At 40.8% G+C, this 24,369-nt stretch overlaps 2 protein-coding genes across 7 annotated transcripts in view; one reads left to right on the top strand and one right to left on the bottom strand.

Moving 5' to 3' along the window:
• The window catches only part of FXR1 (FMR1 autosomal homolog 1), a 30,088-nt gene extending 11,600 nt beyond the window's left edge, over positions 1-18,488 (top strand). Inside the window, exons 3-18 of one of the 6 annotated variants that reach the window (XM_065748361.1) lie at positions 801-894; positions 2,183-2,254; positions 3,293-3,441; positions 4,161-4,254; positions 5,257-5,373; positions 5,467-5,637; positions 8,139-8,217; positions 8,897-9,006; positions 9,903-9,989; positions 10,587-10,644; positions 10,726-10,794; positions 12,323-12,490; positions 13,128-13,328; positions 14,100-14,180; positions 16,549-16,640; positions 17,470-18,488. In XM_065748361.1, coding sequence (XP_065604433.1) covers positions 801-894; positions 2,183-2,254; positions 3,293-3,441; positions 4,161-4,254; positions 5,257-5,373; positions 5,467-5,637; positions 8,139-8,217; positions 8,897-9,006; positions 9,903-9,989; positions 10,587-10,644; positions 10,726-10,794; positions 12,323-12,490; positions 13,128-13,328; positions 14,100-14,180; positions 16,549-16,640; positions 17,470-17,640 — 1,813 coding nt within the window. In that variant the 3' untranslated portion in view covers positions 17,641-18,488. Of the gene's footprint in view, positions 1-800; positions 895-2,182; positions 2,255-3,292; positions 3,442-4,160; positions 4,255-5,256; positions 5,374-5,466; positions 5,638-8,138; positions 8,218-8,896; positions 9,007-9,902; positions 9,990-10,586; positions 10,795-12,286; positions 12,491-13,127; positions 13,329-14,099; positions 14,181-16,548; positions 16,641-17,469 lie in introns of all 6 variants that reach the window. The other 5 variants (XM_065748360.1, XM_065748357.1, XM_065748362.1 and 2 more) reach the window with 5 other exon arrangements.
• A 2,677-nt stretch (positions 18,489-21,165) lies between these two features.
• On the bottom strand, positions 21,166-24,015 carry DNAJC19 (DnaJ heat shock protein family (Hsp40) member C19). The gene is made up of 5 exons (XM_065747967.1): positions 23,932-24,015; positions 23,699-23,772; positions 23,211-23,287; positions 22,209-22,279; positions 21,166-21,238 (listed from the first exon to the last, which is right to left on the bottom strand). The coding sequence occupies exons 2-5, from the start codon at positions 23,750-23,752 to the stop codon at positions 21,168-21,170; spliced, it is 273 nt and encodes a 90-aa protein (XP_065604039.1). The 5' UTR covers positions 23,753-23,772; positions 23,932-24,015; the 3' UTR covers positions 21,166-21,167.
• Between the last annotated feature and the right edge of the window lie 354 nt (positions 24,016-24,369).

The following is a 24,369-nucleotide window of genomic DNA, read 5'->3' as shown; positions in this document are numbered from 1 at the left end:
TCTTCAGTTGGCATTTAGAGTAAAAGAATGAGGAACAGCTTCATGGATTCCAGTGAGATTAATGAGAAGAAAGGAATTACAAAAGAATACCAAAGCTGTCAGTTACTCTACAAGTCTTCATGTAATGCACCAAATACGTATGCTTCTACAAGAAGGCTGCAGAACCAGCTACAGAAGAATAAATAACCTTTCTGTGCAAGAAGTTAGCTTATTAGTTGTACGTGCATAGTAGTAGGCAGATGTAGAGATGTGTTCTGAAATGAACGTGTTTGGCAGTCTCCTATTGGAGACTGTTTAAAAATAATTGTAGATAAAATTCTAAAAGTTTCATTCAGAAACACAGTTGAATTTTCCTGGAATGCTTAAAAATAGATAGTAAGCAGTTAAAATGTTAAGTGACGATGAATTTGTCCTTGTTAAAATGGTGAAGAAACAGACAAACCCCCAGGTGGGCCACTAGGATAAACCTGCACCTTACTGAGGCTTTCCCTGAGCGGTGAGAATTTCAGGATGTCATCTGGTCTGATTGCTGAGGGTTGATGAAGTCAGTTGAGTGGAATCAGTCCCTTGAACTTCCTTCTGAAGTTAACTGAAGAAGTGTTCTGTTACCAGGCACATTTTTGTATTGTCAGGGCTGTTTTGATAGTTTGCTTATGAAGTTTACTTTCTAGGAAGGAAGAAACAGACTTGAGGTAACGCTTACTCATTCCATACAATCATCTTGGAGTTCTGAAAATAAAGCCTTCAGGAAAACAACAGAAAACTTCTGGCATTAATATATAATGTCTCTTAACTTTCAGCTGGCAGCCAGAGCGCCAGGTACCCTTTAATGAAGTCAGATTACCTCCACCTCCTGACATCAAGAAAGAAATTGGTGAAGGGGATGAAGTGGAGGTGAGTTGATCCAGATGTTCCCTAATGAGCTGTTTTGTTACAGAACTGATTGTCTCTTATAGAAGGTGATGAATGTAAGTGATCAGTGGAGAATGAAAATGGAGTGTGTCTCTAGTAATGGATTTATTAAGCTGGTAAATAAAAAAAGTTTAAATTTTCTCTTAGGACTTTCAGAGACTGTAGGTTTTGATTCCAGAGAAATTGTCTGAAATTACAGGGCTTTTTTCTCAGATTACCAGAGGGAAGGATTACCATCTACAGTTTGAAACAAAGCTTGGTATTTTAATAGTTAAAAACCAAACTTGCTTATGCTCAGTTCTCATGACAACTGCTGGATGTTTTTTTGCTGTGAAAGTTCACCAAAGATGTTCCAATAACTTGGGTTTCAATCCAGGTGAAATATCTAGTGTGAAAATATCTTGGAGGGAATAGTGTGAGTTAGCTGTCTTACAGAGAAGCAGTATGAACTAGAAATCATGCATTAAACTGGGAAATTGTAAGGTACGTGTTGTGTCCCTGGTGTGTCATAGCAGTGTCAGTGATTCCCACAGTTTAACGTCTGTCTTGTCACTAAAATCACACGATCTTTAGGATACTGTTACAGTTCAGGCAAATGATCTAAGTAGTGATGCAGCATATGTGCTCATTTTTTTCTGTTATTCTTTGAAATACATGGGCTTTGTTAGAGGTTAAAGACATTGGGCTTTAGGCATTTTTTACCTCAATTTCTTCAGCTACCTTACATTTCTTGTCTAGTCAGCATATGAACATTTGGAAGACCAGGAGAAACAGAAAGCTTCAGATATCATCTGTTCTGTATCTGCTATTGGCATTGTTAGGCTTGTTTGGTAAATATGAAATATGTAATCCTGCATGACTTGGTAAGTTTCAGTAGTCCTACGTTTATCAAATAGCCTAAGGGCAAAATAAAACCTTAAGTTTGGAGTTCCTTCTGTATATGAACCTTCAGTGTTAAGACAGTATTTAAATTTAATGAGAAATAAGCATTTTCTCAAGGTTGTCTTCTAAAAATTTCTGCTGTATCATCAGTGAATCAGAAAGGAAATCTGTCTGTAGTGATTGTAGGGCAAATGAAAACTTGTGCAAGGAGCACATAGCAATAATGAGGAAGGCAGGGGATATTTCTGAGTAGCATGCTATTGTATTGTAAGGAGAACAAGAAAAGTTGGGGCGCTCTTTCCTGATTGTAACTGTAGGCAACTCAGTTATGTCTGTGTGTGCTTTAAATATTGTCTTTTCATTTGTATTTAACTGCTTTTGTTATCAGGTTTATTCTAGAGCAAATGATCAAGAACCTTGTGGCTGGTGGCTGGCAAAAGTTCGAATGATGAAAGGAGAGGTAAACTCCTTACTGCTGCTTTCATGCTGGTTTGTTAGATACAGTACAAAAGCTCTTTGTGATGCAAAAAAAAAAAAAAAAAAAAAAAATCAACTACTAGTCCAGAAATACAGCAAAACGGATTTTTAAGCTGAGATCATTTTGGAATGACCCGTGCTGTGTTTATACAACTGAGAGTTGTGTTTTGATGGCTGAGCAGCACACTTTGATCAGTAGTAAATAAAGTGCTTGAAGCACTGTATGCATGCATGCAGCATATGGCTTCCAAATTTCCTACTTCGTGAGTTGAAATTGGCTCTAAAAGTCAAGTAGTGTACACCTTGTTTGTGATTATGGTTACTGTTTAGACCACAAATCTAATTGTGGTAATGAAGCATGCTTTATCTACGAGGGCGTGTTGGTGGTGGTTGTGTTTGTATGTGTATTTCAGTTGGGTGTATTGCAAACACAGTGTGCTAGTTGGTTTGGTTTTGCGTGTCAGGCTTGTGTTTGACTGTCAGCTTTTATTATATCTGCAAAATAATCTGTAGATTCAGGCAGGTGTATTTCTCATTTTATCTGATGGAAATTGCAGTGTTCTTTTGGGGAAAACTCGAGTTCATATTTGCCGCAGAAATTGGGATTTTTACTGTCTGGTTCTTTGCTGCATTGCTTGATTAAAAACTGACTTTTAAATTGTAAGAAACAATGTTCTTTAAGCAGTGAACGAATATAAAGTTCTGCTGAATTCTGAATTACCTATAGCATTTTTGGCAGGAAAAAAGAAAAGTTTTTTCATCCTCAGAATGTTGGTGCTTTAGACCAATGTCAAGCAGTTATTTTATAAATAAATGATGGTGTGCCAAATTTAGGACTTCATATTTGAAAGCAGTGTATGGCAAAGCCATTTATTCTTTCCTGATAATTCAGTAATTTTTTAGACAGAATCAGGTGTGGGGGAATCTTGGCCTGTGTATTTGTAACTTTTGCTTGATGGGTTCGGATGTATTTGTTGTTGCTAACTGAAGTTACCATTTGGAAAAAACAAATCTTCCATAGTTTTATGTCATTGAGTATGCTGCTTGTGATGCCACTTACAATGAAATCGTGACTTTTGAAAGACTGCGACCTGTGAATCAGAATAAAACTGTCAAAAAGAACACATTTTTCAAGTGCACAGTGGATGTTCCTGAGGATCTGAGAGACGCGTGAGTAGTTATGCATATTCATTTAATGAGAAGTATTTGAGAGTGGGGGGGATATTCTTGAGGGTAATATACAGCTCCATTAGGAATCTTAAGGTTGGCTGAGGCTGCTGTAGCTGAGTTAGAGTCCACTGTCTGGGGTCTCTGCTGAGCATTTGGGGTGGGGACTGGAAGTAGCTGCTCAGGTGGGGTCTTCAGGTCTTGCTGCAGGCTTGTGTAGCTGATGAACTTGCAGCATCTCTGTGGCTTTGAGAGATGCCTGGTGGCTTTGCTGGTGCAGCCCATGGAGAAACAAGCTCTGCAAGCATGGAAAAAGAATTTTCCAATTTCTGAACATTCTTCACCATGAACTAGTGAAATGTTCTGGGATCTGGTCACTACTACATGGCAAGTAGTGGTAGGACAAGGGGGGAATGCTTTTAGACTGCAAGATGGGAGGTTTAGATGGGGTGTTAGAAGGAAATTCTTTACTTGGAGGGCAGTTGGTGCTGACATAAGCTGCCCAGAGAGGCTGTGGTGCCCTATCCCTGGAGCTGTTACAGAGGCCGGGCTGAGTGCAGCCACAGGCATCCTGCTCGTGTCTGGTGGGGGGCCTCACTCACTGCCCGTGGCTGGGGGAATGGAGCTACGTGATCTTGAAGGTCCCTTCCAACCTAAATCATTCTGTAATTCTCATTTATGTTTTGATACAACTTCTAAAAATAAGTCATTTCTCTTTGTAGATGCGCTAATGAAAATGCACATAAAGATTTCAAGAAAGCTGTGGGAGCATGTAGGATTTTCTATCATGCTGAAACTGCTCAGCTAATAATACTTGTAAGTAACTGTTCTTATGTGAATGTTGCATGAATTTTCATTGTGTCATTTATGGTAGTTATGTAGCCATCAGTACGTTTCTATGGATTGAGGTCTGACTTCATGAGCTATGTAAACTGTGAGCAATTTAATATGTATAGATATATGGATCTGTGGAGGCAGGACTTTGGAGGGGATCATAAGTACTGCACTGCAGATGCCTGGAAGTTGCTCCTAAATTTAGGCTATGGATGACAGTCATAAAAGAATGAGATCTGATTCAACAGTTGGTGCGGGTTGCTCAAAGCTAGCTAGCTTACTCTTCTTGGGAGCAGTAGGTTTCACCTGTGCAGTGTTACACTTTGTGTTTTGACCCACAACTGGGTTTCCACATGAGGAGCTGCATCAGCTCACATCACATGGAAGCCTTGGTGTGAACTGGCAGGTGGATAGTGTGGATTAGCAGGGAGCCCAGAGCCTGAATCATAGGGAGGGACCGAACGTGATGCTGGGTAAAGTAGCTTTGGCAAAAACAGCTTAGTTGGCCTTTTCATGTGTGAAATTTCTTCACCAAACAAAGGAACACACAGACATTAAGGTTTTGTTCACTTAGATTCTTCTGTGACTGCTTTGTTTTACTACACAGACTTTGCCTAGCATGAGTTTCTCTGCATGTTTCTGCTTACTTAATCTTATCCACTGCAATCGTACTCTAGGGAGCCAATGAGTGATGAGTATAATGTGGTAGAATGATATTTAATTTGTTTCGGAACATCAAGGGGAAAGAACTGCTGTGCAGGTGATAGCAAGACCTTCAGTGTCAAGCATGTTGTGAATTAGAACAGAAAATTGCTGGCTTGGAAAGATAGTGCAGAATTTTTCATGCTTTGTTTTGTGGAAGAGTAATGTCCCTGTAAGTACCAGGAATGTGGCTCATGTTTTAAATAACCAGGTTTCCAATTTATCTTTTAAATGTGATCTTCCCTAAAAAATGGAACTTAATGACCTTTTTCTTTTCTGTAGTCTGCCAGTGAAGCAACAGTGAAGAGAGTGAATATACTGAGTGACATGCATCTGCGCAGCATTCGCACCAAACTTATGCTTATGTCAAGAAATGAAGAAGCTACAAAACATTTAGAAGTAAGCAATAGCTGAAATTCCTGTTGCTTGAAGCAGTAACTGTGCATTGTGTTGAAGGCATGCAAATGAGCCTTATTTTCTTCTTTCCTTCAGTGCACGAAGCAGCTTGCAGCAGCATTTCATGAGGAATTTGTAGTCAGAGAAGATTTAATGGGACTTGCTATTGGAACCCATGGCAGTAACATACAGCAAGCCAGGAAGGTTCCAGGAGTTACTGCAATTGAACTTGAGGAGGACACTGGTACTTTCAGAATCTATGGAGAGGTAAGGGAGAACCTTCACATGCCATCTGATAAGCATTTTCTCTGTCTGCATTCAGAGTGGTGAGAGCTTTAACCAGAGTTAAACTGGGAATTGCTCAGCACTTATTTGGATGTCCGTGTGATATTTGCAGTGTGGCAGCTCGTTTTACGTGTAGGTGAAACACAAGACTTCATTGCAGTGCTGGTTTCCATAAGGCGTGTTCTGTCCTAGTAAGTCTGAGTGCTGTTGCACAGATGTAGGGTAGCTGTGCCACTTCTGTCAGTCAATCTGAGAGAGGTATTGTTGATTGCTATCTTAGTTGATGGAATATATATATTTTTTTTAGGCTTCCTGTGCTGTTCTCATTGGTGCCCTCCTGCTGCCACCAGCTTGCTAATTTGTGATTTTTTTTTTAATCTGTGGTATTAGGTTGTCTAGCCAAGTCAAATACAAGGAAACACATATATGCCTAAATGTAATTTGGCCATTTAATGCTGGTTTTATTCTGACCAGCTAATTGAGGGTTAGGCAAAGTGCTGCTGGTTTGCCCTGAGTTAGATTCCGTTTGTATATGTCTCTTACCTGATGTGCTTTCAATCTCACAAGTGCCTTCTGATAGCACCAGCATTGTCCTTCCTGGAAGTGAAGAAAAGCCTGGCAGACCAAGTCAAAGTCACTGAGGTTCCTAGGCCCTCCACCTTCTGACTGAGCTCCTCGATTGTGATGCACAGAAACTGCAGTACTGTGAACTTAACAGCTCAGGTAGTGAGTAGGGTTATCTGTGCTTCTGGAATAATTTGGTTCCTCTGAAGGAGAGTGCTTCATCTGAAACGGAAGTTTGTCTTAGAGCTTCCTTACTGGTAAAACTGAATTGCATGTGGAATTCTTGAGCTTCTTCCCTATTGCACCAGTTATGAGATACCTAGATGTTATGTTAACCATGCATCAGGATGGAAGCATAGCAAGGCTTTTTCAGGAGACTTAGTTGTTATTTTTGCTTTGGAGAGAAGGCTGTTCTTTAGGACCATTTCATCAACTCTGATTTAAAGTAGGAGAATAATGTACTTTTTAATTAATTTTTTTTTTGGGGGGGGAGGGGGGATCCATCTCAACAGAAAAAAACAGTTCCTTGCTGTGACTTAGGAAACACTTACCTGCATGGCTCTGGGCTTCTCAAATGATGCACAGATGTAGTTTTACCTGTTCAGGAACATCTGACAGAGCTACCAGCATCCTGGAGGAGCTTCCAGAACCCTGCTCTTGGAAATGATGATGAGGCACTCGAGGTGGCTCCACCGTTATGATAGATGTGAGGGTCTGTCTGTCTTAGCAGCTGTGTTAAGGAACGTTTTCTTCAAAATCTGCAGCCATGCGCTTCTTGTTTTGCACTTTGGTTTAAAACTGTGATGCTCCAAAAATATTAGGAATCATGCTGGGTTTAGGGAAACATCCTGCTTTTAATCTCTCTGTTAAATGCTTTGCAAGTAACATGGATGTGTCTGGATTATCTGGGGGACTGTATGAAGTAACAAAGCAGAAATGAACATGTACTCTGTACTCAGAAGTTCTGACATGGTTCCTGCTCACTGGACTTCTCGGAAGTGTATTTTCTACACATGTATATGTGGTCATTCTTTCCTCTGATGAGTTACTGCCTGTGGGGATGTACCCATGTCCACATTCTGTGCTGTCTCATGTTGGGGTGTGAATGAGTCACATGGGTTGGAGCTGTGTAGAAGTTGGAGTGTCTGTGGCGAAGCATACATACGCTGTGGGTGTACTGGAGAGCTGCAGTCCCTGGTGGATGTTTCCTCAGTGTGGCTGTTTGTGTGACACCAGTCACTGCTCCTTCTTTATCTGGAGAAGAAGTGATTATCGCAGCTCTGAGGCAGTGAATCGTGTCCTCCTTGGAGAGTTCACTGAGCGTTAAAATTGGTACTGCACGTTGATGGTGGTGGTTCTGTCTGCTCCTTTGAGCATGCAAATAGCTCTGCTTCCTGAGCTGCTTCCTGTTTGTCTCTTCTTTCATGCTTCATTGCTTGTTTCTTCTTGAAATCCATACTGCCTGTGTTTCTCTCCTTAGCATTTTTACCAATGCCAGAATTGTGGGTTTGTGGAAGTTAGGTTCTTCTAGGACTTGGTTAAATATAACAAAGATCCAGGAGCCTCCAGTGCTGCGTAAACGATGGCAGATGAAAGGGCTGGAGCATCAGTGCTGACTAGATGCTGACTGTACTTTCAGTGTTGGTAATTTTGTGTGGTTTATTCCTTTTTGCAGTGTCTGTAGAGATTTATTGTCACTTAATTTCCATCATTTCATACTGAAACTCTAGGAGGGTAGTGGTGGAAGTTCTTCCCAGGAACCAGTGATGGTGTCATGTCTTACAGAGCTGCTTGACTGAGGCGTGGCCAGGACCACATTCATTTTGGTTTTGAAAATGTTTACTCTTTTGGAGGCTTACAAATGCTGCTGTAGGGTTTTATTTTTAACGTATTGCATTTTTTTTTAAATTCATTTTCAGACTGCTGATGCAGTAAAAAAGGCAAGAAGTTACTTGGAATTTGTGGAGGATTTTATTCAGGTTCCCAGGAATCTTGTTGGTATGTAATACTTTGTAACTTGTGGAAAGGGAGCATGCTGAGCATGGCGAGCATAGAAACTAGGTGCTGGTACATTATTTAATTTTCCATTTAAATAGAAAGTGATCCCTCTTTTATAACTTTGCACATCAGGGAAATGTCAAGAAACTGCATGTTATTTTAACACTTGAAATGTTTAAGTTTTGCTGTTTCAGACTTGTACGATATCATTTAATGGTGCTGTTTGAAGCTGAGGTTCTAGCAGTGCAAACAAATTATTTGATAAATTAACTGTGTAGATATTCTGAAAGTAAATTCCAAAATGGAAGTGCCAGATCTGAGTTGCAAGAATGACTCAGGACAGCTCTGATGTCATCACTCCCTATCAGGGAGAGTATGATGAAATGATTTCGATAAATAGATTTAAAATATGCGATTTCAAGAGTTGTCGATTCATTGTTGCTCTGGTTCTGTTTGGAACTTGTGATCTTTGTCAGTGCATACAGTTCAAACATAATTCCTGCAGTTCTGTCCTGTTTCTCTTTGAGCACAGTTCTCATTTACGTATTTGACATGAGAAAAATCTTGGGAAAAAAAAGTAGAAGGCGAAGGGAGTTAAGTGTCACAGTTCTTGGTACATAAAAACCTGTTCCATGTATTTTGTACACTGGTCCAAAATAACTGTTCTTGCTCTGTGAAGGAAAAGTTATTGGAAAAAATGGAAAAGTGATTCAGGAGATTGTAGACAAGTCTGGAGTCGTCAGGGTGAGGATTGAAGGAGATAATGAAAATAAACTGCCTCGTGAAGATGTGAGTACTTCATTCCTTCCTATGATTACATTTTTATTTTGAAATAAATTATTTCCTTTCTGAAATGATTCAAAATATGGGAAAACATGTGCAGAGTGAACATTCCTGCAGCAGTGTGGAGCCTTACAGCTGTGGAGTGTTTTTACTGTTCCATCTCAGTTCCATTATTCAGTTTATAACTTTAGACTTCATGGCCTACGTGTGCTTGTTTTACACAGCCAACCAATAATGGTGATGTTGTCCATGTTATGAAACCATGGCTTCTGTGATAGCACTGTGCCTGTGGGTTGTTTAACAAAGCCCATCCTGCAGCTTTCTATAGCTGTAGAAAATAGTTCGTAGGTCTTTTCAGAATGGCATTGTGCAATCATTCTTGCATGGAACAACTTGAGAGAAGTACTTGCTTCAGGAGCAAAAAAAATCCCTTTCTCCTATGTACAGTGTATCTGTGTAACTGTTAACACTGGAAAAGCTAATTTGGGATCGATATACTTTTCAATATATGAAAACAAGTGAAATAAAATAGTCTAAAGGTGCTTCATCATGGTAAGTTGGCATAGTTAACCACTGGGCACTTTTCAGGAGTCTGTGGATGCCTCTACGCACAGCTGCTGTGACAGAAACATGTGCAGTAGTTGTGTTGCAGGGGGCAGCCAGTGCTACATAGAAACTGTATTTCAAGTTACGCAGCTGATAGAATAGGGTGCTTGGAACACTATGACAGTCTGAAGTCCTTAGCAAATAAGCCCTGATCTCGATCTGTGAGCTATTTCTAGTGTGTCTTTCCAGTGTAAGATTCAGTTATCATTCAAATTGCTTTTATAAATAAAACACAAAGTATTATTTTGATGATAATGTTTTTCTTGAAAGCAAGGTTTTGTGTTTTGTTTCTGTAGGGAATGGTACCATTTGTATTTGTGGGTACTAAGGAAAGCATTGGAAACGTCCAGGTTCTTCTAGAATACCACATTGCATATCTGAAGGTAAGTGTATTGCAGAGGGGAAAAATAAGGTGTAGAGGAAATTTCTGTTGGGGTATCTAAATACCCGAATAACAACTTCAGAAGGGTTTGCAGCTGGTCTGTAGATGGGGATTTGAGGTTGGTGCCCTGAACCCTCCCCTTGCATGTCAGTGTTATTTAGGGCTCTTAAAATGCATTTGTGGCTGCTTAGTACTGTTGGTTCTGAAAGAACTGGACTGCAAAGAATGCTGTGTTAAGTGGCATCTGAGAAGTAATGCGTGATTGCTTTCTCTACGTTCGTGTTCTGTTGTTCAGAGGTTAATGCTGTGTTGGTGCAGGATGGAATTTGTAGCTCTGAGTAGCACAGAAGCACTCAACCACTTAAAATAGTTCTCTTCGTGTGGAGTTGTGGTGTGATGTTACAGAAATAATTTGTTAGTTTGAATTACGTTACATTGTCAGTTTTCTTTTGCAAGTTGACTCAAAAAAGTGGGGTGAAGCTCAGTTAAGAGTAGTACTTGTCTTAAAAAGTATTTAAATGTGGCTGAAGGGACAGTGGTATTTTGTAGGGAGAAATAATGTTTCTTTATCTGAAATGTGGTGTTTCCATTTCTGTAGGAGGTAGAACAACTAAGGCTGGAAAGGCTCCAGATTGATGAACAACTGCGTCAGATTGGTATGGGTTTCAGACCTTCCTCTGCTAGAGTTCCCGAAAAAGAAAAGGGTTACACAACTGATGAGAGTACCCTGTCCTCAGTACAAGGTTCCAGATCCTACAGCGGAAGAGGGAGAGGCCGCAGAGGCCCCAGTTACACATCTGGTTACGGTGAGTTGGGGTTTTAAACTCTAAGCAGCTATTGAGTGAATCCTCAGCATGCTTCTGAATCCATAACTTTTTTGAGGCTTCTTTGCATGTCGAGTGTTTAGTAAAGGCAGGGTTACAAATTCAGAACTGCCATCTTATTTTTCACATGGCTCAGAAAACCTGCTTGGATTTGCATTTTTGCTATATTTAAGTTTTAAACTGGAAAAAGATGAGCAAAGTGAAGTCTGGTGAGATCTTGACCCAAAAACAAACAGAGAAAGCTGGTCTGTGATGTCTGTGATCATGACCACTTGATGAATGTGTTTGTGAAAATTTAAGTGAAGTAATTCTAGGTAGATACAAGGTAAAGTTTACTTGGGAGTTTTCTTTTTGGCCAGAACGTCTCTGGATTTACTGAAGGTAGTGAGGTAACTTGATGGATTTTAGAATTAGCCAGGAGCTGCTGCTCGCTTCTTTACAGGCATGCATGTTCCCTTCTCATTCAGCAGCATCTGCCCAAATTGAGTGTCTTCACCTGAATGTGGGCATATTTCACAGAAATACGTACTTGGCTTAGTGAAAAGGAGGGGAAAAATTTCTCAGTGACATCATCAATTCGTGTTGATGATCTGTGTGTCACTCACTCCCGTTACAAAATGAGAGCGGTTCTTTGAGTCGCACCATCAGTCGCTGATCATCCTGGCTGGTTGTGGCATGTTGGTCGGGTTAGTTCTGGTGGGAATGCTTGTGTTATTTACTCTTCCCTGATGGACTGTCTGAATGAAATGTAAAGGATCAGTTTGTTTGTATGCGCACAACGTTCAGGCTTTCACTTGGCAACGTGTGAGGTTTTTTTGCTGCAAAATGGCAAGAATTGCATGTTAGAGCCATAGGAGTCTGAATATCTTCATTCCAAAATTGTTGGTAGGGAGAGTTCCCGATGCTTAAAATGAATGGTAGGTGTTTAATTGTTTAGTGAAAACCTGTGCAGGTTTGGTTAGCTCAGAAACAAAGGGAAATTATAAGCCATATTTATTATAAACAGCTAAATTGTTCAAGCAGCATTACCGCAGCCAGAAAGGGTTGCCTAGCAACAACCATTAGCTGTAAGGTGGTGAAGTTGTCCTTGGGAATTTCAGAGAAGTTGCCTAGAAACTGCATCGAATGCCTGCAGTGTGTACACAGCAAATAGCATTCAGTCCTTGATTTATCCAGATACAGAAATTGTGGTTTGAGTCATCATAGAGCCCTTATTTCTCATCTTATTGCAAACAAACTTAAGAAGCATAGTACTTACGTAGCTTAAGATGTATGTTTTTTATTTGTGCACATTTAAGTGTTTTTATTTATTTGTGAACTTGCATCTTTTTGTATAGAGTTTATTCTGAATTAATATATTTTTGTATGTATGTATAAAATATATACAGCTAAGCCTGCTGGTTGAGAATCTGAAACCAGAGTACGATCTCAAATTTCATATTCACTTCCAATTTTCTTTTCCTTCTTGTACAAGGTACAAACTCTGAGCTCTCTAATCCCTCTGAAACAGAATCTGAGAGAAAAGATGAACTTAGTGACTGGTCCTTGGCAGGAGAAGACGACAGAGAAAGCAGACATCAGCGTGACAATAGACGACGTCCTGGAGGACGCGGGCGCAGTGTATCTGGAGGCCGTGGACGTGGCGGACCTCGTGGTGGCAAGTCATCCATTAGCTCTGGTACTCTATCTCAGATGTGCTTGGAGTTACTTTTTGTTCCTCGTCTTTTCCTCTCTGGCCTTTCAGTACTTCTGAACACTCCCCATTTACACTGTAATATTAATAATTGGTATTTCAGTGAAGCTCTGTGATATTTTATCCTGCACTGTCATTAGATTTCTGTTCATCATTTTCTGCTCATAGTGATCTTCATTTCCTTCCTCTACTGTAGACAGGTAATAATGACATCATTAAAAGTCACAAATTTGGTTGCCTTTTGAGTTAAGCTTGTCATAAAGGAGAGAAGGAATGAAGGAATTAAAAGTTAGCTCGGTCAGATTCTGATGAAATATAATTTGCAGCACTTCAGTAGTGTTAGCATTACCATCAAGCTAATGACATGAAAGGTATATTTTACACGTTAACACCTTTAAGTAAAAAGTTCTGTAAATGTTCCCTTAAAGTCTTTGTGATGCAGTAAATGTAAGTGCCACGCAGTGATGTCTCAGAATGTGTTGTTGGATGATAATGTCAGAGAGGAGCCAGGAGGTGCAGGACTGTAGATTGCTTAATGTTTGGAACCACCAATTGAAGCCAGCCTGGGTGATGAAATGTGTCTAACCGCAGCATCTTAAATCAAAACTTCTTGTTTGTTTAGTGCTTAAAGACCCGGACAGCAACCCTTACAGCTTACTTGATAATACAGAGTCGGACCAGACTGTGGATACTGATGCCAGTGAATCTCACCACAGTAGCAATCGTCGCAGGAGGTCACGCAGGCGGAGGACTGATGAAGATGCTGTTCTCATGGATGGAATGACAGAGTCTGATACAGCTTCTGTTAATGAGAATGGTTTAGGTATGTAAACGGCTAGCTGATAGTCCCGGAACAAGTTTGTAAGAAAGAAAGTGTTACCCATGTTAGTGTAGTTTTCATTTTTATTAGTGAAGAGTCTTTGTTCTGTTAAAGGTTGCTGTCTGATTAAAGGAAGACTTCTACCTCCATGGCTCTGCCATGAAATCTCTTGTTTACTGAGCTCCATTAGTACGTTCATATGCTCTTTCATATGCCTCTTTTGTAAAACCTATCTGATGGAGATACCAAAGACTAACTTTGTTTCCTGTTTGTACTGCTGTTTTCATAGAAACACGGTGCTGTTATAGATCAGCGTTCTGTCTGTCCTCCGTTACCTCAGTGTCAGGGTAGGAAAGCTGCTTAAGCAGCTGTTAATTCATCTCTACCCAGTTTCTGCTTAAATACTTTCTTGCAGTAAATTCTCTTTGATACATATTGGGATGAGAATATAATTTGTTGCTTAATAGTATAGAAAAAAAAACTTACTTTGTGGTTGTGGCTAAAATCTGACATATGGTTACTTAATAAATTAAACCTGAGGTCATTAAGCATATGCCTAAATGTTTTCATGAGCCAGAAGCAAAATAGTAAAATCTAGCATTTACTTCGTTGTGTATGCTTTCAATATAAATATGTTGTTCTTTCAGCCTGTCTTACTTAGCCTGTTTCTTAGCCTGTCTTTTTTAACAGAAGCAATTTTAAATGCTCCATGCTGAAACTGCTGAAGAATATTTTTTCATCAGAAATAGTTCATGGTAAACTTTGCAATTGCAGATGATAGTGACAAAAAACCCCAGCGACGCAATCGTAGCCGCAGGCGTCGCTTCAGGGGTCAGGCAGAAGATAGACAGCCAGGTAATTCGAGTGAAGCTGTGGGTATTCTCAGGTCGAAAGCATGAGAGAATGTTGTGTCTGCTGTTCTACATATAGCTGCATAATATGCAAAGGTTAATAACTAATAAGACTACCAGATAAAGATGAAAGATGTTTCTTAGGAGAACTTTTAAAAGTTCTTAATCTGTCTAATGGAACTAATTTATAATGTCTAACTTTTTGCTTGGAAATACAATTGAAGATTCTGATCCAGTTCTCATTGAAGTCAACAGCCAGTCCTCTGTTGACTTCGGTAGTCCAGGATCGAGACATAAATGAAAGTTCATGATCTGCACTCACTTGCGTCTGCACACTTGCATTGAATGTGACACAACCTTTTCAGCACTGGCTGAGGAGCAGAGGTGGAATGGCAGGCTGTAGGTGCCCTGGCAGAGCTCTGCGAGGGAACCTGCATGGTAGCTGCCAGTCCAGAGCTTGATTCAAACTTCTGCTGTCAGTCTTCAGCTTTTGTGAGCATTGTTAAGCCATTCACAAATTGAGGGTGGGACGGAGGAGGAATTTAAATGAAATTGCATGTTTTCAGTTTTTGTTGTTGTGGCTTGTTGCACTTCTTTTGTGTGTACTAACACCTGAGATGTTCAAGGTGAACTAGCTGATCTCAGTGTAACGCCCTGTTCACAGAATGCTTGTACCTGCGTGCCTTAGGGGTAGTAGCAGAAGGTCTTCCAGATTGACAGGCTCAGAACATCACCCACATTTGTTTTTTGTCTATCTGTGGTGCTCGTACAGTATTGCATTTAGAAGAAAAAAAGTTGCTGCTTCACAATAATTAAAGCCAAAGAGAATAAAAAGTAATCTGTCACACTTCTCAGCATTCTGTAGTTTGGTAACAAAGCGATGCAGCTCCTGAAGGGTTGGAAGAGCTGAGTGGCGTCTGCAGAACAGGGCATTTCTCTGAATGCAAGTATTCTAGGAACAAAACCAAATCCCAAGGAAGTTCTCATTATTTTTTTTCCTGCTGATTTCTTCATTCGGAATACCATTTCCAATTTAAGTAATAAATATTTTTAAATCTGATCTAGGAGCATTGGTCGTTACTCTTTGTGACAAATGCTCTACTTTAATCATGGTATATATTCAGTATGTCTGTAGAGAACGGAATGGAAAGGAGGAGCTCTTTCCTCCTAAACTCTAGGAGAGTGCTTCAGTCGTTGTTTTTTGCTGCTGTACTTCCTGGGTTCCTACTGCATAAGTGATGATTAAGAATTGTTGTTTTACATTGTGTGTAAAACATGCTTCATCTTTGTACTGCAGTCAGGTACAGAGCGTCACTTAGAGAAGTCTTCTTATACAGAAACTCACCCAGTCCAGCAGTAACACAGGGACCCAGTTAAGAGCCTAGTTAATGTAACAGAACTTGTTACACTTGCTCTGCTGATAACAGGTTTCCTACACAGCCACTTACAAACCCAGGAAATAGTTCACCTGAATGCATGGTATACTAAATATAATCGACTGTACTGTTAGTACATAATGCTTGCCAACTCTAATATGCTTTAGCTCATCAGATACAAATGTATATTTAAATTTGTAGTGCTGTATATTCCAAAAAATAGAATTGACTCTCAATTGTGGTTATGAGAGGGCGGGATAAGACAAAACCAAGCTACAAGAACATGTGCTGAGGTGGTAAGAAGAAAGGAGGTCAGAGAACCCCTGGCCAGCATCCAGTAAGTGTAGCCGTAGCAGTGCGAGCATGGCCGTCCTGCTTTTGAGTACAGGCTCGCTCATACAGAGCCACCTCGAGCACCTGTACACACAGCATTGCCCACCTGCCCACGAGCCAGAGGTGGATTGCCTTTTGAGTACCAGGAGGGTGAGTTCTCATTGGTTGCTTCATGGAAGTAACAGAGGTTTGAATGCTGCTCTGTCGTAAGTGATAACATACTCTGAACCTCCTCCCCCAGTTCATTTTGTATTTTAACCTGCATTCATTTTATTAGTGTGAAATTCATCGCTACTGAAGATAGTAAAGTTGCAGTAAAAAATAAATGATCTAAAGAGCCTGCAGTCTTGATCTCCTGAAGTCAGGTGTAGAAATCCCTTCTTTTCAGATAAAAGGTACAATCAGGCCAGAAAATTACTTTATTAATAGAAGTCAAGATTCTGCTTGCAGATCATCACCAGCTACCACAGATTTTGGTGAAAATTTCACTTGTTAACATAAAAGAACTGATCCTTGCTATGTAGTTGATAACCTGCAAGAGCGAAGGCCTTTTGTGAGATAGCTCCCAGTGATAGTGTGACTGTGCAGGATAAGGGTGTGAAGTTTTAATGCTAAATTAAGTATCTAATATGAGCATCACTAATTTTTTTTTTCCTTGAACAGTAACAGTAGCTGATTATATATCACGAGCTGAATCTCAGAGTAGACAGAGAAACCCTCCGAAGGAGACGCTAACCAAAACCAAGAAGGAAGCGGTAAGAGGATTTTAAATGTACATCTCCTTTTCCCTTGCAGGAAAACAGTAGAGTGCTTGATTTACATCATTTTCATTGAGTAAAATGAATGCAAAATTGGTTCAGAGTAAACAGCTCAGAGCAGTAACTTACGAGAATTATCAGTGCAGATTTCAGTAATCGCTGCAATGCTTAAAGGACGTCATGTATTGTAACATACTTCAGTACTGTAGCATTGCATGACAAAATGTGAAAATGAGCACTCATCTCACTGGATGAGTCTTGAGAATAATCCTTAAAACAGTTTATAAATACAGGAGGGGTGGTAGCAAGTTTAGTGACCTGTGCAGGCTATTGTAGAAAGAACTGGCAGCACAGAAAGTGTGCATTTGAAATCTGTTCTGAATGGAACACAGTGGCATAAGTGTGTCATAAAAATAATTTTTCAAAACCAGAATCCTTTACTTCTGAGATGACATTGAAATTACTGCTGCAGTTTATTGTTGTATTGAGCAAAGTGAGGTCCATTAGTTTGCAATGAACAGTCCAGTCTTGCTCTAGTCTGATCTCAAAATTGGGTATAAACTCATGTGTTCAATTAACTACTTCCTTGGCTTGGAAAAACTAGTGTGGCTTTCTCCTAAGTTTCCAATACAGAAGCACTGTATAAATGACAAGGTAAAGGTTAAGATGCTGTGAATGATAGACTAGGTGCAGGTAAACAGCAGGGGTTTCCTGTTGAAGTGTTGTGTGTGCCAGAGGGAAATTGACTGTTGTCATTTGTACAATTGACATTGTATGTTTTTGCAGATTCTTGTAATGTTATTCTGTTGTTGTTTTTTTTTTTAAGACAAAAGATACAATTGATGAAAACAGCCCCTCTGAAAAGGCAGTGAATGGTCCTGCTACACCTGCTGTGGATGAGCCTTCTAAGTTACAGCACAGCCCTGATGAAAAGAAAGTTACTGTTCAGGAGGAGGGAAATAATCAGGAAGAAGCAGTGCTGAATGGTGTTTCATAAACTGAAGTTCCTAGTTTACAGTTCTTCTACATTACATTTAAAATAGTGCTTGTATAAGCTTGCCAAAGATAGAATATGGATCGCCAGTCTTGACACCGCACTTTCAGTTCCTCCATTTTGGAATACAGAAAGGGGAGGGATCCTGAAGAAATCATATGTTAAACATACTTTGACACCTACTGTGTTATAAATATATCATCAGATGTGCCTTGAGATAGTATATGTAACATTTAAATAAACAAAATTGCTGGCTATAGGAAATGTTATTTTGTTTTCAAAATACGGCAAAGATGTGAGGGGGATCCCTAACATAATACTCTTTATGAAAGCATTAGCTGCTTTTGTTACATTTTTAATAATATGCAACCACTTCTTCACCTGAGGAATACTAGAAAGAAATGCAGTCTAAAATATTTTGCACTGAAATGTAATTTCTCCATTAGTTTAGTCTGGAAACTGGTCTGTTTTAATACATGTTTTTTAAATGCTGTATGTAGAGGAAAAATCTGCAGACCACTGGAATACATTTGTTAAATTCTCATAATCTGCAGGGATACTGGGTGACATTGGCAGTGACTGTTCTACATTGAGGCTTTGTTTGGTTTATTTATTAAACTGTACAGTATTTAAAAATCAAACATAGCTTTAGTTAACACTAAGCTGAATTAGTCATGTCCATTAAGACATAACCTGAACTACTGAAAAGATCAATTTCCAGAAAGTTTATTCTGTATAAACTACATATGTTAGTCCTTAGTAGAGTATTTTTATTTTTGTTTTGGTTGTTTGATGTGCAATATGTTTTTTTTGTATGCTGGTAGTAAAAGAAAATAAACTTTGATCTTCCATCTGTTGACTGTTTCTATCACATTTAAGTTGCTATCGACTTCAGGTTTTCAAGCTGTTAACTAACCACTGCAACTTACCTGCCAGGCAGCTTGAACCTCTTAACTCTTCTATAAGAGTTGTCTAACGTGCTAACTTCAACCTTGCATTAAAGTGATAATGTAAAGCATCAGTTAATGTATCTAAAAAGAGACCGATGTTAAAGAATTGCATAACCTGACTAACATATATAGGAACTGAAGTAGGTGTAGTTTTTGAGAAGCTAAAAGAATAACATGCTAACAAGTCTTTTCTTGCACGTGAGCAGGAGCAACAAAGCAGAAGCATGTGAAAAAAGAGCTGGGAAGTAAGGAGTCATAATAAACAGAACAATTTCACAGTGCTGACGGCTTTACTGATAGAAGAAACACTATCTTACCTGATTTGGCAAAAAGTGAGAGAAGACAAAAGTACTGCAGTGTGTGCCTTTCGTGTGTGTGTATCCAGGTGTTGTACTTCATACAGATAGAGAAGAAAACATCTAAGTTTTCAGGTATTCATTTCATTGAAGGGTGTGTGCAGTTTGATATGACTGTGTTAATGCTAAAGTCTCCTGGAGAACAAACTGTTAAATCATTACAACTGAAGCAAACATAGAAGTGTAAGAAAGGAGGATAATGGTAGCCACGGGGGGGAGGAAGCACGTTTAACAACAGTTAGTTATGTGGCAGTAAAGAACTTCAGTCGCTTTTATTCCATGTAGGCCTTGAAAGATACATTTTGTGAAGCTGCTGCATGCCCTTCTTGTAGGTGTGTGGTTATTTTTAATCCTGCTTTAAGTTCTGTAGTAAAGCAAAGTATCCTTATCTTCTGTGGGTTCTAAACACTTAATATGTAATGCTTGTTTCTGATTCTGGTACGCTAATGAGAAGGCACATAAGCTTTCTGTACTGTTCTGATATCACTACCTGGCCTAGGATTAATCTGCAGCAGTGGAGCTACATAGAAACTGAAGTTCACACAGAGTGTGATGCTTCTTAAACTACTTACTAAAACGGTGGCAGTTGTAGAAAGATTAAAGCTCTAAAATGTGTTGTATTTATGAGCAGACAGTATTAACCATTACGTATGTTGTACAGTTTTGCCATAGTTGTAGAAAGGCTTGAAAGATTCTTGGAGCATGAGAAGACTCTGTGGTCCCAGTTCAGACACCAAGGACAGCTGCTGGTGTTTTGCTCAGGTATCTCAAATGGTTTATGCAAGTAGAGTAATGTAGTCCAGTCAGAAGGGTCCTACAAACCTCAGCAACTGCCTGACCACATTTTTTGGTTAGCCTCACTCAGATTCCAGGATGTTGTCCAGGTGCCTCGTGCCAGGCAGCATTCATTGACCACCTCATTAGGAAGCCTGGCCCGGTGTCTCATAACCCTCACAGTAAAGAAAACTGTCTTAGGGTCCATTTGAGGCTCCCCCTGGAGCTTTGTGCTGTTGCTTCACATTATGACATTGGTTTCTGGGCAGAAGAAACAGCACCTCCTTCTGTTTTTTCTTCTCAGGGAGCTGCATAGAGCAGCAAGGTCATGTCTTGGCCTCCTTTTCTCCAGACCAAACCCAGGTGGCCTCACTTCTCACCAGACATGCTTCCAGCTCTATCAGCTTTGCTGCCCTCTGGATGCTTTCAAGGACCCTAACATCCTTTTTTATGTTGTGGAACCCAGAACTGCACACAGTATTCCAGGTGAGGCCACAGCAACATTAAAGAGAAATTATCACCGCTTTGGACTGCCTAGCTATTGCCTGTTTAATGTGTGGGTTTTAACAGCCCCCACAATGCAGTTTGCACACTGGTGAGTGTGCAGGCACCTGGCACTAGGTTCCCACATGCTGAGCTGCCCTTCAGCTGCTCATCTCCCACTATGTACCTGTGTCCAGCATTGCTGTCCCACATGTGGCACACAGCATTTTCCCTTAGGCTTCAAGCAGATGATCATCCAATGCTCCAGGGTATTTAGATCTCTGCAGGGCCTCTCATCACTCAAGGGAGTTTGCTTTGTAGCGTAAGATAACATATACAACTGTGCAGTACTGACTACAAGTTCGTAGCTTTTAGCTACAGAATTCATTAAGAATTGAAAGCTACTGGAAAATCTGGAGCATCCAGATCCCTCAGTAACAGTTAAGAAGCTGAACCACCAACTGAGTATGTTCAGTTTCTTATACTTTATTTCTTCATCCAAAACCAACCACATCTCTCTCCTATAGCTTTCTGTTGAGTAATTACTGTTTTTTTTCTACCCCCCTCTCCCCACACTCTTTCATCATGCTAACTTTGGCACAGCACAGAATAGCAGCATGAATTTCAGCTGTTAACTAGTTTAACAAAAATTAGGTAACAGCATGTCAGCATCAGATAACATGCAGGAAGACTTGGCCAAGCCAAACTACTGCTCTTTTATGTGGAAAATACTTTTGAGTGGCAGCTTTAATCGCTTACTAAAGAACAGCTCTGAAAAAACAATTTTAAGCTTCACTCCCTCCCACATTTCCCCAGAAGTGACTAAGAGGTGAGCACACAGTAGCTCTCCTGCTTCATTTTTCCAGCCTCATTTGTATTAAGTCACTGATTGAGATTAGTACTTGCCTTAAGCTGTCTATAAGAAACAATCATTTATACAAGCAGACCCTCAGATTTTATCTCCAATTCATTTTTTAGCTTGGTCTTCCAGTAAATCTTTAGCTTCATTGATTTTGGCTGCTACATATGGAGAACCACCTAGAAGAAAGATAACCTTGTGTCACATCAGATGAAGAAGGTATTTTCTTTGTGGGTGGTCACTAGTGCTGCAGTACACAAGAAAGAAGTGTGAATGCAGCGTGAAAGACACTCAGGTTAAAGAACAAACTGCATCATGACTGAAGCCATATGTAGTTTAGAGAGACTGCAGTAGCCAGGTGCACAGGCAAGTCATTCTTGGTAGGTTGCCTTTCAGTTAACGAAGTTCAGTTTTTAATCATTTTAATAAATGAACTGATCATTAGTGACTTTGTAAAAAGAAGTTAGTTTTAACACTTGTGTATTCCAAACAACCCTCTGCAGATAAATTTCACCCCCCCATTTTAGAACTAGGCTAGGAACTGCTGCTCCACTGATGACCTAGTTCAGCATTTAACCATGATACAGACAGCTCAATGAAAATACTTTAGGTTGTCCACAGTGTAAACGCACTGTAATTGTAACTGATACTGAGCTACAAAGATCTATAGTGCATCTGCACTTGGTAGGTACTAGACTTAAGTCTATTACTTTTACTTGATGCTTAACTGTTTAGATTGTGAAGATGTTTTCAGTCTCTGAATAGCTATTTTTAGGTTTTGCATGTATTCAGTACAGTCACTTTTGAAGTAAGTTCTGCTAGATGTTAACTATCCCAAGATTATTTGGGGTTTTGGTGCGTAGAAGTAATGAAGTCCCTTTAAGGAAGCCATTTTACCTTTTTTTAAGTAAGGACAGATACAGCAAACAACAAGCTGACCTGCTGAATCATTCTGCTTATTTTAAAACATTCAAACACAAAAACATCTTCCAAAATCATACAAATTTAGGTGGCCTAAATACTTCTTTTTACAATCAGTTTTTTGTGCTTTTTTATTTAGTAGCTGAAGCATTCACGTCACTTCCACACGGTTCTCTCCAAGGGTTAAAAACACGTATTAGTTGATCAATATGAATTACTTTTACTTACCTTTATCTGGATGATTCAGAAGCATGATTCGTCTATGAGCTTCTCTGATTTTACTCCTGTTGGCTGTAGGGCTGATTTAAAAAACAGAGAAAAACTCACTCGAGGAACCTGCTACGCTCCCCAGCTCTGTTACAAGATTTTTCAAACAAGCAAGCATTTTGCCTATCCATAAGCTCTTTGACTTACATATTAGCATGTACGTCCTGGAGAGGGTCCCTAGGGTTTTTGCAAAATACCTCCTCCCCCAGAGGACGTGCTCCAGCAGTGTAACGTACTGGGGAGCATTCACACACATCTGGAGATTTTGCTATTTAGCTCCTGCTGGAACCTAAGAGAATTAGAGCATCCAGCAGAAGCAGTGAGCGACCTCGCAGTCCCACGTCTACCCCTGACAGGCTGTCTCAAGCACTGGTGTGAATTCATCCTGAACTTGAATAGAGTTGAAAACAAACAAAACTACATTGTAACATTTTTACTGGGACAACATCCGAGAGGCTCTTTATTTATTTTCACTCTTAGTACACAAATTTCCCATTTGGAAGCTACCTTCAAAGGAAAAAACAGTTCTTAGCCTGTATGTTATTAGATAAACTGACATAAGTTTAAGCTTTGGCAAGGACAGGTAGCACACTCATCTGCAGGACGCCTGACAATAAGCCATGGGTTTACCTTACGTGTGTACAGCACCTTCACAGTGACATCACCAGAACTGACAGCAACCACAGCTGTGCTCCCCATACAGAACCAGTGCCAAGCGTAGGAAATAGTGCGTGTACCAGGGCCTGTGTCTGGCTTTTGAACGTGTCTGGGACTTAGGGATGTAACGGAGCCTAACCAGTTAGCTTTAGGTGCATCCAACAGAAAACCCAACTAAGCACAGAAAAATCAAGAGAAGTGTCTGTATTTCCTGGCTTGGTAGTGGCATTACCTGGGGAAAGTGGGCATAGGACGTGAGCAAGGAATATCCTTTTTACCTGTCGTTTATAATTAATTTCCTTTTACCTCACTCCTAGTATTAAGGCTGCTTCTCGTTTAGTCATTTTGGGTTCAAATCCACCTCTGTAATAACCACTGAAGTCCTGAAAGGAAAAACGTGTTAGTTTTAAACACAAAGATTATACAAGTTTAACTTTATCAGCTCTGACTGCCCTAGCGGCTGCTGAGCTTCGCTCTGTAACAGCATTGGGCAGCTTCTTTTGCACTCAGGAGGAAGAAATTCCATTTTTGTTGTGTCGGTGGGCACTTAAACTCACCAGAACATCTTCTCTATTAGAACAGAATCGTGAATGCTGGAAAAGTCCTCTAAGATTACCAAGTCTAACTGCCCACCTACCAGCAGCAGTGCCCACCAACTACACCCCAGATTAGTCACCACCAGAGTCAGAGATTGATCTTAGTAATAAAACTGCATCCAGTTCCAGAATGCACAACGCTGTGTGGAGGCAGCAGCCTGCAGCCGCTTGCCGATGAGATGCTACTGATGAACGTACCGCTTTGGGCAGGTTCTGCAGCACCTGCTTCACCTGGGGCTCCATTTGCTTCATAGCTCTCAGCGCATAACGACCTTAAAAGAAATCAGCGTAGAACGCGTCACAGAGATGGGGCATTTCAGCGCCACCGACGTTACCCGAATGCGGAGCAGCGATCTTCTCGGACGTAAAAGAGCTCTGCCCCTTCCCGTGCCGATCTCCCGCAGCCCCGAGTGGGCACCGCCCCCACGCACCTGCGAAGCCCGCCGCCGCGATGGTCAGCCCGACCGCCACCACGGTTCCGGCCTGCGGGGAAACGGAGCGCCCGGTTACCAGAGGGAAAGGAAAGAAGGGCGGCCTGCGGAGCCGGGCCGGGCGGGGAAACGGCTGCGCTGCCGGGACAGGCAGCCCTCACGGCACGAGGCCGCGCTGCGGAGCGCCCCGCGCATCACTCACCATGGCCCCGCACTGCCCAGCCCGCGGCACGGCACGGTGCGACAGCTGCCGTAAAGCGGCGCGGGGCGGGGCTGTCTCGTGCTGCTGAGTTCCGCCCCTGTGCTGCTATTGCGCGCGAACTGTGGCGCGCTGCCGGTGCTGCGTGCTCCTCAATGTGCTCCTCAGTCCCTGCCCCGTCCCGCTGCTCCTTTTGGGCGCGCTCGGTGTTTGACGGCCGAGGATAGCTACAAACGGGG

The sequence above is a fragment of the Cyrtonyx montezumae genome, unplaced genomic scaffold (assembly GCF_038088225.1).
Source record: "Cyrtonyx montezumae isolate F1298 unplaced genomic scaffold, pur_monq_1.0 scaffold_5, whole genome shotgun sequence".
In the NCBI taxonomy this organism is placed as follows: Eukaryota; Metazoa; Chordata; class Aves; order Galliformes; family Odontophoridae; genus Cyrtonyx; species Cyrtonyx montezumae.
The sequence above is the reverse complement of the archived record's forward strand: the minus strand, read 5'-3'. Positions and strand labels throughout refer to the sequence as shown.